The sequence below is a fragment of the Peromyscus eremicus genome, chromosome 4, assembly GCF_949786415.1.
Source record: "Peromyscus eremicus chromosome 4, PerEre_H2_v1, whole genome shotgun sequence".
In the NCBI taxonomy this organism is placed as follows: domain Eukaryota; kingdom Metazoa; phylum Chordata; class Mammalia; order Rodentia; family Cricetidae; genus Peromyscus; species Peromyscus eremicus.
The window spans coordinates 109,394,449-109,411,944 of NC_081419.1; the positions used below are offsets into that span (position 1 = coordinate 109,394,449).

At 41.8% G+C, this 17,496-nt stretch overlaps 1 protein-coding gene across 1 annotated transcript in view; it reads left to right on the plus strand.

The window, feature by feature from the left end:
* Positions 1 to 17,496, plus strand: part of Plcb1 (phospholipase C beta 1) — a 256,333-nt gene that overhangs the window by 164,909 nt on the left and 73,928 nt on the right. Inside the window, exons 26-29 of the mRNA XM_059258948.1 lie at positions 2,175 to 2,251; positions 2,351 to 2,440; positions 3,299 to 3,356; positions 3,959 to 4,045. Coding sequence (XP_059114931.1) covers positions 2,175 to 2,251; positions 2,351 to 2,440; positions 3,299 to 3,356; positions 3,959 to 4,045 — 312 coding nt within the window. The remainder of the gene's footprint in view (positions 1 to 2,174; positions 2,252 to 2,350; positions 2,441 to 3,298; positions 3,357 to 3,958; positions 4,046 to 17,496) is intronic.

Sequence of the window (17,496 nt, forward strand, 5' to 3'; positions counted from 1 at the left end):
CAGGAAAAAGGTCCCCTATGGAAAGGAGTGAAGTAGTGAGATGATACTTGGTATGGGTCCCTATAGAAAAAAAACAACAACAGCATTTTACATCTGGACAGTTTGATAAATGGCACCGATTGAAGCATGATGTCCTCAACTGTGGCAGCCATGTTGAGGAAGTCATTTCCAAATGATGAAGCAGGCGTTCTGTGGCCCACATCCTCCTTGATAGCTATTCAGATCTAACCCACTTCACATACAAATGCTCCAACTTTCATGTTTATCATGAATGAACATGGATCTCTCTAAGCTGCTAAAATCAATGCTGGGATTACAGACAGGAATGGCCACGTCTGCCTTTTAATATGGGTGCTGGAGATTAGAGCACAGATCGTTATGCTAGCAGAGCAAGAGTTCTACCTACTGAGTAGTGTGTGTGTGTGTGTGTGTGTGTGTTTCTTCAAGACAGGATTTCTCTTTGTAGCCCTGGCTGTCCTGGAACTCACTCTGTAGACCAGGCTGGCCTCGAACTCATAGAGATCTGCCTGCCTCTGCCTCCCGAGTGCTGGGATTAAAAGTGTGTGCCACCACTGCCTAGCTCAAAGGACTTTTTTTTTAATATTTTATATGACACATATGTTTATTGTTTTTACTTTTTTTGAGAATAGATTGTTTCTTATAATAGATCCTGATTATGGTTAGCCTTTCCTCCACTCCTCCCAGGTTTTCCCCACTGCCCCTCTAATACAGATGTATACCCTCTATGTCTCCTATGTGTCATTTTTATATTATATCAAAGGACTTTTTAAAAACAACTCTGAAACCACAATGGAGAGCAGCATCAGACAGAGGTGAAGACCCCAGGATGTGGAGCCTGAATTTATTTTACAACATTTAGAGTATTCTAAATACTATAAACAATCTGAATTATTTAAGGTACACAGAAGGATATGTGAATATTACAAGTACAACACCATTTAGCACAAGTCACCCAGGGATTTGGATAAATGCAAAGGATTCCAAGACCAATCCTCGAGGGACCTTGAGGGATGACTGACTTTTTACTATGATAAATACTACTTATATAGCACTAGTCAGCTAATCTTGCTCTATATGTTTTGAGGAAGAAAATATTCACCTTGGAAATAGCAGTAGGGTCTCTCGAAGAAAGTCCATGCAATATAGTTTATGCTCTGGTAAAAGAGTTGAAGTCTTTTGCTCCACCCACCTGAGGTTCTACAGACTCTTGGGGTGGAATAAGGAGTGAGGGTTGATTGACATGAAAATTGACTTTCATGTAATTGACAAGCATTCATTGGGCATGTTGAGAACCATATGGAGTACAAAGGATACAAAGATACAGTTGCTACTGTCTTGAATCTTGGTGTGATAAGAAAGTGGATGCAGAACAATACAGCTGTTCCATTCACACAACCCAAGCTTCCACAACAGCACCGAAAAGCACTCCTGGTGTTCTTTATATCAACTGAAGTTACGCAAGAACACTACATCCATTTCTGAGATAGATAACTGATGTCATCCTCAAAGCAAGTCAACAAGAACAAAAAAAATATATCCAGAAACCAGAATTCTACTGCACTGCTTTTTATAACTTCCATTTACGTCGTACTTATTATTTTATTTAAGCTTTACACTACCTGCCAGAGGTAAACGTATCAATGACTTAATTATAATCAAGAAAATGTTGGTTCAGAAAAGGTAGAGCTTTGGCATAAATCATACTTTTAAAGCTTATTACCCCTCATCTATATCCCTAGCCCCCAATTAATACTTTTTATATGTTACAGAGTAGAGGTAGAAACCTAGGTCCACACTGTTAGCTGGGTTTGCCCTGAGCCACGTTGCAGGAACTGGAATGATAATCTACTGAATTCAATTCAGTTCAAGGAGAAAATCAGAAGGAGATAGATAGATAGATAGATAGATAGATAGATAGATAGATAGATAGATAGAGATAGATAGATAGATAGATTGATAGAGATATATCACAAACAGATAATGTTATCCTTTAAAACCATGTCCTCCTTGCCAAAGTTAGATTCTGGTGACTCTAACAGTAGCTTGGTGTCCACTGCAGACTCCATGTGCTAGTGTTTGGGGTGGGAAGGGCAGGGATGGGAGCCTGTATCTGTGATTCTAGAAAACACCAAACTGGCATTTTCTCTCCCCAGCTTATCCAGAAGTTGACAGATGTTGCCGAAGAGTGTCAGAACAATCAGTTAAAGAAGCTCAAGGAAATCTGTGAAAAGTAAGCCTGTGTTCTCTCCCATTTGTCCTGAATAGACATGAGTGCATGGATTACAGATTGCTATTGGGTTTGTCTGATTTTCCCCCATTGTAACTTCAGAGAGAAGAAAGAATTAAAGAAGAAGATGGATAAAAAGAGGCAGGAGAAGATAACAGAAGCCAAATCGAAAGACAAAAGCCAGATGGAAGAGTAAGTGGAAAGTAGCCCCCGTCCCTAACTGGAATGATGAACTGTTGTTCTCTGTTAGAGAACCAGTGTCTTAACCAAAGGCCCCTTGGTAAAGTTTCTCTACTACCACATGATCCCTGCCCTAGTCACTGTTCTACTGCTGCAGAGACGTCAGGACCAAAGCAACTCATAAAAGGAAGAATTGGGGGCTTGCTTACAGTATCAGAGGGTTAGTCCATTATCATCATGGCAGGAGTATGGCTTCACTCCAGGTGATGGAGCAGCAGCTGAGAGCTATATCCTGATTGGCAAGGAGAGAGAGAGAGACAGAGAGAGACAGAGAGAGAGAGAGAGAGAGAGAGAGAGAGAGAGAGAGAGAGAGAGAGAGAGAGAGAGAGAGAGAGAATGAGAGAAAGAGAGAGAGAGAGACCCAAGCTTGGGCTTTTGAAACCTCAAAGTCCATCCCCAGTGACACACTTCTTTCAACAAAGCCACACCTCCTAATCTTTCTAATCCTATGAAAGATTTTCACTCTTTGGTGACTAAGCCTGTGAACCTATGCAGGCCAGTCTCCTTCACACCACTACAATCTCCACTGTAACGTTTTTACAGTGAGCTCTCAAACAGGGTCACTCTGGGCCTTTTTGAAAAAATGTGAAGTGATCCCTTTTGGGAAATGGCTAAATACTCACTCCCCAAAGTTGTTAGACAACCTTGGGAGCATCTAATAAAAACAGGGCCTATGCCTGGAGACACATACCACCACTGCCCCCACATACAGGTTGGACGTTCCTTTCAACAGCTATACAATGATAGTAAAAGCATAGAAGACTGGAATTCCAGCTGGGTTGGTATAATCTGTGGCTCATTTCCACTTAGGGAGAAGACAGAGATGATCCGGTCATACATCCAGGAGGTGGTGCAGTACATCAAGAGGGTATGTCTGTTCACCCCTGGCTCCTTTGCAAATGTCTCCTTTGTAACCGCCAGGCTCATTGTGAGCTTCTAGGAGGAGAGCTGTGCCTTGCTGTGTCTGCTTGTCACCAGCACTCAGCTGCTTTGTGATAATCCATAAAAGTGCACATGTTCTGACTGTTGAGAAGTGTATGTATAAAAGAGCTAAATAAAAGGACTATAAAATTGAATGGGGGTGAATCACTGCCCAAGTTAGGAACCCCAAAAAAGTGACACAAAAGGGAGTTCCCAAAAGATCCCTTCGTTGTTACTAACAGTGATAAAGGTGACGTCCACGTCCAGGTCAGTCTTTAAGCTTTTAGAAAATTTGTGTTATGGAAATTTTCAGACATAAACAAAAATGTGTGTCCACCCATCACCACCTCTCGCTGCCCTGGGTTCCCCTTACCTAGCTTCAAAGGGCAATTCTTTCCCGGAATACCAAATAATTGATGCTGTGGACTTGAAAAACTTTGGGGTTTTTTGTTGTTGTTTTGCTTTGTTTCTTGTAACATGCATAAAAGCTTTATTTTCTTTGTTTGTTTGTTTCTTAATATGACTTTTCCTCCGGTGACTTTCTTACAGTTAGAGGAAGCACAGAGTAAAAGACAAGAAAAACTCGTGGAGAAACACAAGGAGGTCCGCCAGCAGATCCTAGATGAAAAGCCCAAGGTAAATAATACTGGACATCTGTACACCCTTGGCTCATTTGCTTTCTATGCAGTAAAAATAGCATCTCCTGGTTTACATAAGCACCTTGCACAACTTCTCAGGTCAATCCTTGTGTGTGTGAAACTCATCATTTTTGGTGGTAGTAACAATACAGTAATATTCTGCAAGTATTCATTACCAACTGGCACTATCTAAAACGTATGAGTGTGTGGAACCCTCTCCACAGATGTGGTTTGCAGCTAGTCTGCTAAGTGGCTTGGGCAAGGGATTTTTAATCTAACTAACCAACTTCATCCTGTAATGCTGTGATATCCAACTTTGCCCAGCAGAGGGCACCCTTCACCAAGATGGCCATGATCTTGACCCAACAAAATCTTCCATAAACTAGGAGGAAAAAAAAAAAAAAAAAAAGAAATTTCTTTGCCCCCATAGCAACAGCTCATCAGTGCTGTCCTTTAAATTTTTATTGTAGCTCAGAGTGTAGCTCAGTGGTACTGAGAGTGCTCGGCATGTACAAGGTCCTGGGTTCAATTGAAAACAATAAATCAGAGTGGATTGTGCTTGTGGCTTGTTGAAATTAGTTGGCTGTAGACATCAAGTTGAATGAACTATCTGTAAATCAAGTATTTGCAGGTTAGCCAACAGCATTCAGTTCTAGAACGTTCCATCCATTTTCATTTATTGCTGGATGTTTTTCTCTGTTTAAAAAAAAATGTGCTTTTTAGGTTTGCCTACCTTTTAAGCTACAGTTGAAAATACAGATTCTCAAAAGTATTGCCATTCCATCTAAGTGCTTATTGAGTCTGCAGAACTTAAGTGTTAGGTTTATTTATTTGTATGTATTGTTCCCTAGTTGGCTTCAGAGAGGCTCCTCATACCTAGCTCTAAATATATTTTCTGAATTATTTATATTCTTCAGCCTTCATGTTTATTGTATATGATAGTCACTTAATACTTGTTATCTCTAAAGATTTAAGGCTTAGCCATATAAACCCTCAAGCAAGAATTGATAGTTACTTTGTATATTGTTAATTCTTAAGTTTCTCCTGTTAGTATCCAATTGTGGCTCAGGCTGCTTATGCTAATATAGTGAAATACAGTTTAGTGTAACTTTAGAAATTGCCACACAGTAGTCTCCCTTTATATTGCTAGTCTCACTTTCTTGAGTTTCATTGCCCACGGCCATTCATGGTCTAAAAATATTAAGTGGGAAATTCATGGAGTGAACAGTTCATGATGTCCTAAATTGCACAACTTTGTGGCCAACTGATGAAACCTCAAGGCACTGTTTCAGCCACTCTGGGTGTGCACTGTCCCTCTGTCCAGCACAGCCCCACAGCAGCCCTCTTTGATGCAAGATTCGCTATCTGGTGTCACAGTGTTTGTGACCCCTTTTTACTTTATAATGGCTCCAAAGCACAAGAGCAATGATGCTAAGGAGTCCCTGAGCTGAGGACATTAAATGGCAGATTAGCTTTGGCATTTTGTGGCTTCAGGGCATACTGGGGGAGGGGGCACTGTATTTTCTTTCCAGAATCTATCTTACTCATGTGCTCAAGTATTTTAAATAACAGATCCAGATTTGACTAAAATTTAAGAAAAATATAATTAGTCAGAAGTATATATATTCAGACACATACATTTTCAAGCTCAGCATCTAATGCTGGATTTGTCATCACTTTCTATCCTGGTGTAATAAAATTTGTTTATGGTGAGCCTCATAGCCAGTTCTGGACCTCTAAGAACCCTTCATGATAACTACTGTTACTTTCAGTTTTGTTTGGCTCCTGAGCGTGTGTGTGTGTGTGTGTGTGTGTGTGTGTGTGTGTGTGTGTGTTGGTTCAACATTGTAAACTATTTAATCACAGATAAAATGCAATGCATATATGTTAAAATTATACAATTTACTTTAAGTAACTCATAGATAGTATATATATGTTCATTCACACGTGTGTAGGTGCCCATGTGTGTGCATGTGGAGGCCAGAAGGTAATTCCTTACATGCTAGCCGTGTTTACTGTTTGAAACAGGGCCTCACACTAGCCTGAAACTTGCCCAGTAGATGAGGCTGACTGGCTCGGGACTCAGGGGTCCATTTGCCTCTCTCTCCAGTGCTGGAAGTACAAGAGCATGGCACTACACGTAGATTTGTTTATGTGTGTAAACTGCACCAATTCAACTCATGTCCTAGTGTTGTAAGGGAAGCACTTTACTGATGGAGCTATCTCCCTAGCCCTCATTGTGTGTGTGTGTGTGTGTGTGTGTGTGTGTGTGTGTGTGTGTGTGTGTGTGAACTCAGATTCCTTCTCCTTCAGCTTCCCCAATGCCGGGAGTATAGACGTATACTACCACACATGTGACTGGTCTATGTCATCATGATTAAAATCAAGTTAAGTAAGTAGTTTTGAAGCATCTTAAAGCTTCTTCACTGGATACAACCAAACATTAATGTGACTAATAACCTTTGTCACCTTATCTGTCTGAGTCCAGTTTTCCAGAAAATCAAATTAACCTGCCTGGCTTGCTCACATGCCTAGATAATCCCATTAACTGGGGGCTGGAGACAGAAGACTGAGAGATCGTGGCCCACCTGGGCGATATAGTGAGGCCAGGTTTCTAACTAACTAAATAGATAAATAATTACCTTAAACAGTGACAACTTCATAAGTGACAATATTACTGTTTGAGTAGGGTCACAATTCTAAGGATGGAGGCACAGTTCTAGAGATACTGTAGATACTGTATTAGTAATTTTCCTGTTGTGATAAAACACCATGACCAAAAGCAATTTTGGCTTACTATTCCAGAGAGAGAGAGAGAGAGAGAGAGAGAGAGAGAGAGAGAGAGAGAGAGAGAGAGAGCACATAATGGCAAGGGAGACAGGGCAGCAGGTGGCTGGAGCAGGAAGCTGGCTGAGTGTATCTCCACCCACAGGCAGGAAGTAGAGAAAGAGAGAACAGGAAGTGGGTTGAGGCTTTAAGCTCTCAAAAGTCACTCTCAAGTAATGTACTTCTACCAGCAGGGCTCTATGTCCTAAAAGTTCCGCAATCTACCCAAACCGTGGTACCAACTGGGGATCAAGTGTTCCAATACGTGAATCTGTGGGGGACACTTCTCATTCAAACCACAGCAAGTGAGCAGCCAGTTCTGGGGATGGGTAGCCATTTCTAGGGATAGCTGACCACTTCTAGGGATGGTGAGCCGGTTCTAGAGACAGGTAGCTTGGTTTAGTGACTCAGCAACCTCCCTGAGAGTCAGCATTTTCAAAATTTCGGTGCTGATGTTTGGTGCCCTCAGACTTTAAAGTCGATGACAAGATGGATGCTGAGGCTCCCGCATCATGATCTTATATAGAATCATTCAAAAGCAGAGAAGGAAATACCCCCCCACTTTATGTTCTTCTTAGGATTGGTGGAAACCTTCCAGAACCCCCCAATCCCCACTCCACCCCCCCCCACAATAGATTTCTCATCTGCTATAATGGAACCACATTCTGGTTCCTAAAGAAATCACAAGGAAGAGAGTGTAATATTTATGACTGCCTTAGAGTGACTAGGACTCATTCACAGAGGTGGAGGAAGTTCAGCTCCTTGGTTCTGTGGTTGCCAGAAACCAAAACACAACTGATGCTTTCTCATTGAATACTGAATAAACAGTACTTGGGGGTGGTGAGTAATTTGTGCTACAACTATATATTTAGAGGCTTTTGTTTCTTCTTTCTTGGCTCCTTAGAAAAGATCTAAAGTGTTCCTAGGAATTCTTGATCATTCTCTTGTCTTTATTTCTTAGTGTAACTAGGAACCACAACATATTTTCTCTTTTATCTGTGAGGCTGTTCTTGTGACCATCATGTTGTAAGTGGATTTGAAGGTAGCCCTTGAAGGTTGTTGGTTCCATGTCAAGCCAAATCATTTGTTGAAGGGTGTTCTTTGAAGCTTAAGAATGTGTTTTTATAGCTATTACTTCGATAATAAAACAAGAAATCACATGTGAAGTCAGCCATGGTAGCTCACATCTATAATCCCAGCACTTGGTAGGAGGAGGCAGGAGGATCAGGAGTGTTTTAGGTCATCCTTGGCTCCACATCAGGCTTGAAGCCATACATGTAAGACACGGTCTCCATCAAAACAAAGCGAAACAAAATCAATCACATGTAGTCATATTGTATGACACATAGCAAATGAAAGAAAAGGATAGCAGAAGCAAGAAGGATGTTAGTCAGCTGTCTGTCTCTGGGACACAATTCCAGAAATGATCAGCTTCAAAGGGGGCAAGGTTTATTTCCACTCACAAACTCAGAGGTTTTAGTCCTGTGTTGTTTGGCCCTGTTCCATTCGGGCCTATAGTAGCACACCATGTCATGGAAATAGTACATGGCAGAGGAATTGTGTTGATGCTCAGCAGCGAAACCTGAATCAGCGAGAATAGACCTGAGTCCCAATGTTTTCTTCAACGGCAAATTCCCAGTGAGTTCATGTCTTCCCACTAGATGCACTTAAAGAAAATGAGACAGGGTCATTCTGCAGCCTAGACTAGCTTAAAATCGCAGCGGTCCTCCTGCCTCAGCCTCCACGTTACTGTTTAAAGATATGTAAGGTACCATGCCCAGCCAGGCCTCACCTCTTAAAGATCCCACCAACTCCATGGAGCACTTGGTACATAGACCAAGCTTTTGTTCATGGGCCTCTGGAGGACACCAGATCCAGACTTGCAAGCAACAGTGGTAAGCAGTGGAGGGAATGGCACGATCAGGTGTGAGATGGGAATAGAAGCACAGGACAGCAAGTGTAGACCAGGAAAGGCCAGGGTGACTGACAGACCTCAATGCTCTATGACTGTGGGATGTGGACCAGAAATAGAATAGCACTGCCTTTGAAGTCCTCCCTCCTGAGTACGCAACAGTGGAAGGGCTCTGAACCAAATGAATAAGAGCAGCAACCAAAGAAAAGAGGAAAAACTCAAGGAAATGAAAATAAATCAATAGTCGCCATAAAACAGGTTCACCGAGTCAGCGCCATTCAGTAAGAGCGATGACAAGGCAGAGTGATTTTTATGACATCTAGAAATTTATGAACTGTTCCGAGTTGATGACAAGAACTGTGTAGATGGCAAGCTTCACCTGAAAGCATGCCCAAATGTCACTCAGTTCTGGAAAGCAGCAGCCCTTCTCAAAAAGGGGACAGAAAAGCGTTCTAAGTAGAACCTGATCGTGCATCATCATTTGCTTGTAGCAAAAGTGTCAGGAGATGGCATCTCTCCTCAGTCTTCAGTGTCTTTCAGCATGTTGTTGAACATACTCATTCACTCTCCCTTCACCCACTTCATCTATGGAATATAGTCACAGGTCAGGGTCCACAGTCATGGCCTGAACATGGAGAAAGCTCTTTTGTCTGTACTTTTTTTTTAATCCTAATCTACTATTTTGAGATGTTCAGAACCCTAGACTTATCTGCATAATATAGTCTTCCTTGTTGATAAACAAATTCTTGTCTTTTAAAAATCAAAGGAGATTTAAAAATTGAACACAAGAAATGTATCCAATTGATGAAAGCCAACAGTACTTCAGTGGCAAGGCATTCCCTGGCCCAGCAGAGAGCAAGCTGCCTTGAAGGTTCATGTAAAGTGGAGCTTTGCAGAGCCTTCACTCAGCAGCACACTCAGGCTCCCAATGAACCTGAGTCCTCAAGTTCTTACTAACCTGCAGCAGAACAATGAAAGGAGAGTATGATTAATCAGAAACAGCATCTTTATTCTTTTTGGTCTGTTTGCCAGGGAGCATATGATGGCCCCAGTGCAAAAGCTTAGTTTGGTTGTGAGCCTAGCCTTTAACAGCTGAGCTATCCCTCCAGCCCAACTGGATCAGGCCCTCTGGATAAGTGAGACAGTCGATTAGCTTGAACTATTTAGGAGGCCCCCAGGCAGTGGAACCGGGACCTGTCCTTAGTGCATGAGCTGGCTTTTTGGAGCCTGGGGCCTATGCTGGGACACTTTGCTCAGCCTGGGTGAAGGGAGGAGGGGACTGGACCTGCCTCAACTGAATCTACCAGGCTGAGCTGAATCCCCAGGGGAGTCCTTGCCCTGGAGGAGGTGGGAATGGGGGAATGGGCTGGGGGGGAGGGGGGCGGGAGGAGGGAGGACAGGGGAATCCATGGCTGATATGTAAAATTAAATCAAATTACAAAGTTAAACAATTTAAAAAATTAAAATTAAAAAAAAAAGCTTAGTTTGGACTGCCCCACTTGCAACTAACTGGTAGCAGACTCCTTTGGTAGGTAGAATTCATTTTTATTTCTATTATAAAACGGCACAGTGTGTCTGTTGCATTGGCTTGTAACTTTTGAGAGCATAGCAAAAAAAAAAAAAAAATGGAGATGTTTGATCCTTAGAGGCAATTTATACAACAAATAGATATTTTGACCCTGGATTTGACATAAGATCAAATTGTCCGTTGCTGTGCCCGAGTCCCACTGAGACTTATTAAGTTACAGACAATAGACATTCTTAAAGGTGATGCTCAGCTCCTTTTCAACAGAATTCTCCCTTCCAGAGATATATTCAGATACGTGTTTCCTGGCGGTCACCTGCTTCACTGAGCCCTTAAATGTATGTCTTCGATTGTGTTGAAGATAGGTATTTTTGCAAAATTCAACCACAGAATCTATAAGATGCTTGCAAGAACACTGTTCAGGCTTCCAACTCAGTGGCATAATTGGTTTCCTTGGGATTTCTATACCTGGGTTTGCCAAGCCAATAAGAAAGAATTAGTGTATATAAAATGTGTTGGAAGCGATTCAAGAGCTCAGCTGCAAATGCCAAGCAGCCACTGCCTGTGTGGACTTAAACGACAAGTTACAATGATACAGAGGGCCTTCTGCTCTTACTCCGGAACATTTGAAAGTGGTTTATTCTAGCATGTTGCCCTCAATCTGTTGCAGATATCCCAATGTGTATTGATCATTCTGCGGCTACTGGTTCTCATTAAAGGAATCATCCTTTGACGAGCCTTTTAATGAACTGTCTGCCTGACCTCATAAAACAGTCGATAAATTTGTAATTTCTTTTTTCTCTGACACTTAATTTGTCTTTGGTATTTCTTAGGCCATAGGTTTTCTGCTTTAATTTAGCTCTTCATCAAGAGAGAATTCTAAGAAGCCTTAGGGCATTTTTCATTTATTCCCAAAGAACATTTCACCACGTCTCCAATGCCTCTTTCTTTTGTCAATGAGGGGAACATAGACTGAGTTTCCTCATTTCTCCCTCTGATATCTCTGAGGCAGGGTGAGTGGCTCACCTTGGGTGTGAAGTTAATCATGCTAGAAACCACTGCTGGTCTTTGAGATGGAACCCTGGGTGCAGCTGACATTTGACCTGGTATTCACAGGGGAAAGGCTTAACTTGGGGAGCTAAAGTTAGATCTTTCTTCAGATAATTCATTTATACCTCTAATCTTTGCTATTTGATGGACAAGCATGAATTTTCCCTGCCAGTATCAATTAGAACTCCTTGTGGGAACTCAAACTCCTCAGTGGGAGCTAGCAGCCTTTGGGCCATGCCTCACTCATTGTCAAATCTTGATTAACCCACACAGTAGCTTGGTCTTATCTGTTCTATATGAGGTTAGTTTTCATTTTTATCTATGCAAAGAATTGTGTTCTTAGAAAACGATATGGTTATCTTTTATCTTCTTGAACATAAAACTGAAACATGTTTATTTTCCTTCTGGGAGATGCTAGGATATTGGAACCATTTTTGACTCCCTTTGTCCAATTTCAACTTATTTTTAAAATCTATTATGATCATAAAGACTTTTTAAAATGAGAATAAATTTTAATTTAAAAAAAGCCTCAGTGTCTCTGGCTACTACTCTAAAATACAGTAAAACTAGCAAAAACAAAAAATGTTAGTTATGCACCTCACTGGTATGAGTGGTTCCTTCAATGAGAGCCAAGGCTCCCCAGAAATTTCGACCTGTGTTTACAGTGTGTCCCCAGTTTTTAGATGTCCTTACTCGAGCAGACACTGAAAAAGGTAATGGCATGAGATGATCATGAAGACAACATTTAATCATAAGATATGAGACTAGTGTATGCCATGCCATCAGTGTTCATTCAGTTTCGTCTACATGCTTATAGACTTCTTTGCTGAACATTCTTTAGTTCAAAATGTGTACCAGAATCTACATTGCCTTCCTTCTGCAGTGATATTTTCACTGGGTATAGAATTTTGTATTGGCGGTTACTTTCTGGCAGCTCGCTGGGGATAAAATTCTGCTGCCTTCCTGCATCTGCCATAGTGTAGTTCTATAGTCATGATTTGTATTCCTTCCCTTTGGCTTCATTTATACTTTCTCCTTTGATCTTATACATTGTTTCCATAATGTATCTGTGTGTTTGAAATGGGCAGACAGATAGATAGATCTAAAATGTATCTGTGTTTGAAGTAGCCAGACAGATAACTTTAATATATCTCAGTGTTTGAAATGGCCAGATACACAACTTTAATTGTCTTGTACAGCTTATAATGTAGCTGTGTGTTTTAAGTGGCCAGACAGATAATGCTATAATGTTTTTGTGTGTTTGAAGTGGTCAGACAGATAACTCTAATGTATTTGTGTGTTTGAAATGGCCAGACAGATAACTCTAAAATGTATCTGTGTGTCTGAAGTGGCCAGACAGATAACATAATGTATCTGTGTGTTTTAAGTGGCCAGATAGATAACTCTATAATGTATCTGTGTGTTTGAAGTAGCCAGACAAATAACTCCATAATGTGTTTGTGTGTTTGAAATGGCCAGACAGATAACTCTATAATGTATCTTTGTGTTTGAAGTGGTCAGAAAGATAACTCTAATGTATCTCTGTGTTTGCAATGGCCAGATAGATAACCCTATAATGTGTGTGTGTGTGTTTGAAGTGGCCAGACAGATGACTCTAAAATGTATCTGTGTGTTTGCAATGGCCAGACACAGAGCTTCATCTGTTCTGTCAGACTCTCAGATGTCATGTCTGCAAACAATGGCTTCTGTGCAATGTTTTCCTTCGCTTCTAGGATTTTATTCTGTGTGCCTGGGTGTATGTGTGTTCGCACACGTGCATGTTTGTGCATATGTCTACATGTGTATGTTTGTGTGCCCTCACACTCATGCATGCACACATGCACAAAATAGACTCTTACTTCCTTTTTTCCCCTCTTAACTTCAGTTTTTTTCGCCTTTTTGTTCTGTGCTTCCCTGTGGACAGGTATTTTTCTGGGTGTCTTTCTGATACACTGGTTCTACCCTGCTCATCCACTAAGTTTTAACTCTCAAGCTGTATGCTTTCTTTTATTTCTAAAAGTTCCATTTGGTTTCTTGTCAAGTCAGTGGTCTGGAGGCTGTAGTTTTCTGTATGGAGGATTCCCTGTGACTTCCCTGACTCTGGAGAGGCCTCTGATTTGGGGTATAGGCTCTTCACCCTTCAAAGTTTCCAGAGAGGAATTCAGATGCTCCAGTTTGAGCAAGGCCCATGGGAGCCATGCAAAGCATTTGGATTTCAGTTGCTTGGATTCCTGGGTCCTTTCAGTTAGGCTTAGTCATTCCTTAAGATTTAGTGGTTTCTAAATAAGATAATTTTAAAATCAAATCCAACTTTTTTCTGTTTACAGTGGGAGAAACAGCCCAAGCAACTCAACTAGCCAATGCTTGAGATAGGAAGGCCTCTCATAGCAGTGTTGAATTCTTTAATATCTGAGTTAGTCCCACTTCGACAGAGACATGCAGCCTGCAGGAAACTATGCTTGTGCATGGCAGGAAATTTGCTCCTGCTGTGTGGAGTTTAGCTCCATGCAGTCTTACAAAGCTGTTTCCCCGTCTAATGCAGGCACGAAGCAGGAAAGATGGGCAAGCAGGCTTCAGTCTAGACAGATAAAGATATGAAGCCAAGTCACCAAAGAGCCCATTGTTGCTTTCACAAATGGCTATGTTCTAAAACTGCTGCCATGCCTCAGCCACCCTTTGACGCTCTGGAGCTGAAAAATATAGAGAAATTAACCATCCCACTTATTCCCTTTGGGGCGTTATCACAAAGCTATCCATGCTGTGTAAAAGTCAGAATTGCCTTATTTAAAAAATTTCAATTTCTCTTGAACAATTGGACGATGTAATTATGAGAGAAGCACACCGACAAACCTCTGCCTGTGAAGGGGCTGCCCCTTAAGCTTGGTGTGGCCTAGGCTGCTTCATAGATTCCCGTTACCAGTTGACTTCTAAAAGGTGATGAGTTTGAAGTCTCAACAAAGTTGTAACAAAGATTCACTTGGGGATAGTTGATTCTTCCTCCTTTTCTCTTCCCAGGTAACTTGCTTTCTCCCTCCTTTTCTGGATTTTCCCTTCCTGTAAATGAGATGATGTGGCAATATGCAATTAGTTATATTGGGTTAAGGCAGAGACTCCAATGGGAATACTCTCTACCTGCTAAGTAGATGGTCTTGAGTTATGGTTCTGTCTTCTCACAAAACCCCAATTTAGCATCAGGAATTGACTGAGAGGTGTTCCGTCTTCCTACCGCCATACACAAAAAAAAAGACTGGACACTCAGGGCAGTAACTTTGGGATACCTTTCAGCTTCCTGTCCTGTGTTCATGCCACCATGCATTATTTGACTGCATTTTTCTACTACTAATTGGATTTTAAATTCTCAATGTATCTCTAATTTTTAAGTCCTCGTTTGGGGTAAATGGGATAGTGAAAATCGTCAATACATACATCCTAAACACTTTTAATGCAAAATACATCAAAGTATAGTTGATATCTGAAAACTATCACATGATTTTACACAAGCCTTTGACATTTTAAGGGTAAATTGGTGAAATTCAAATCAAGAAACATATTTAACCATTATCCAAAGAGAGTATATCTTAAGACTCTTGAAATCCTAAAATGTGGGGACCAAAGGAAATATTGTCATAAAAGGGCCAGGACACGGCCCTGTGCTGGGAAAACTCTAGAAAATTCTGTTCAACATAGGAAAACAGCAGCTAACACTGAGAGTTACTTTATTTCCTGGGTTATGCCTCTGGAGCATCAGTGTAACCAGTCAGCCATAGGAGTCCCATTCATACATTTTACATAAGCAAAGGTCAGTTGGCACAAGCCTTCTGTACTAATTCAATCTTTAGTTGAATCTTTGATCCTGACAAGGAAGTTTTGAGATTTCTAACTGAAAGGTTCAAACAGCATTTTCACTCATTACTCTTTGTTTTCGACGGCATCAGAAAACCCTAGGATTTGAAACATAACATAGTGTATTAAGACATCAAGTAGTTGTTCACTCCACCCACCTTAGCCAAAGCCACAATGACCATCTCACCTTGGTTTATAATGGTTTCCCTACAGCTGTGTATCCATTCACAGCCTATTCCTAGCCTGGCAGCCAGGGTCAGCCTTTAAATCAAGCCACTGCTCTATTCTAGACCTTTTGATGGCCTCTGTCTCTCTCACAGTACATGCTTACAAGATCCAACCCTTCACTCTATATCCTTTCTTAGTTTCCACATGGATCTACCACTGCCTGGGCCATACTAACCTTTTTGCTGAGCCCCAGCAAGCCAGCCAATCCAACCCTGGGCCCCTGTGTAGACTGTTTCCTCACACCCCACATGTTTATTCAACAACTATCCTGTATTTCAAGTCTTTCTCACACATGAGATCTTGAGGAGACCTTGCATGATCGCTCTATTTAAATTTGGTCTGGCAGGATTGGAGAGATTGTTAAGAATATTAGCTGCTTTTCCAGAGCACCCAAGTTCAAATCCCAGCACCCACATGGTGGTTCACGGCTGTTTGTAACTCTAGTTTAAGGGAACCCAGCACCTTTTTCTGGCCTCTGTGGTCCACTGGCACGTACATGCTGCACAGACATACATGGAGGTAAAACACTCATATACATAAAAGTTAAGAAAAAAAATCGTAAATTTGCACACTACCACCAACTTCCATTTCTGACCCTTTTCTCATTTTTATTCTAGACTACTGCCCCTGTCAGTCATCAGTTTCTTTTCTAAGTCTGGCTGTCTTTCCCCCGTAGGGTGTAAGCTGCAAGGAGCGAAGAGCTTCATCTGTTTTCTTCACTTCTATTTGCTGATGCCCATGCACTGCACTCTAGATACCCAAGAATAACGCCTGCCACATACTTGCTGTTCAGTAAATATTTTTGTTTAGTAGAGAACACCTCATAAATTCGTATACCACTTGACTCCGGGGCCACAATAATCTTCTCAGCATGGCTCCAGTTGTCACATATATATGCTGCTGAAGGGAGTTCCAGTAAAGAGTTTTGAATTTCTTTATTTATGTAGCGGGATAATTAACTTCACTTTAAAACATTCTCTCTTTGGGTATGAAAAGTAGAGCATCAAAACTCAACCCATCGGGCTGCCTCATCCCATTGAAAAGCTGTCAATCAAATATCATCTTTTCTCAGCTCTCTTGATGTAGTAGGACATACAAACTTGTCATCACATCTAATCCCTGGAGAGGATGGGGAAGAGCCAAGAAGTCAATTAGCAGTACCACTGCATTTTTGGCAATCTGGGTCCTGTGCTACCCTGCAGGTGCTGAGGGAGGTGGAGGTGTTGAGCTGCCACTCCAGATGGCCCATCAAGGGACCACCCAGACCTAAATTTGAAACACCAGGTGACTCAGAAAGCCATTTCCCTGCCATAGAAATGACAGCCTCCCTTTTTCTCCACACAGGGGGAAGGCTCCTCCTCAGTCTTGTCGGAAACTTGCCATGAGGATCCCTCTGTTCCCCCCAACTTTACTCCCCCCAACCCTCAAGCTCTCAAGTGGTGAGCACCGTCCTTCTAGCCAGGTAGGACTGGATGGGAGGGCCCTTTTGAGAGAAGGGTGGTTTGCGGCCATCCCCAGTGCAGGCAGTGCGGACTTGCCTGTTTGGTCCTCACCCTCCTCCTCCACAGTCCCATCTATTGCCTATGGAATTTCCAGCACATCTGGGATGCCTTCCTTGGCCTCGTTCTCCTCTGCTGTTTATTCCTCCATCCTTGCATTCTTTCCGATGGGCACAAACTCCCTCTTCTTCCCTCCTCTTCCTCCTTCTTCCCTTTGCTTCTATCTACACGTTGGCTTCCCCTTTTACTCTTACTTTTCCCTTTCTTGCTCTTCATCTGTTCTTCCCACTGTGGAAGTGTATTTTCCAGTGACTCTCACTGCCCCCCTTTTCTTCACATGGCCTCATTTTATTTTTTAAACCAAAGGGGAGTCTCTGAGGGAATCTTTGTAACCCAGTCTACTCTACATCATAGTATGCCTTCTAAAAATTCAACAAATTTATTATCACATGACCTTTAGAGGTAAGAGGGCAGGCCATGAACCTGACTCTGACTCGGAAGTGAGAACACTAGACCCCTTCAGTAGAGATTCTGGGTTAGCAGCTAGAGACTGGAGCAGACTGCAG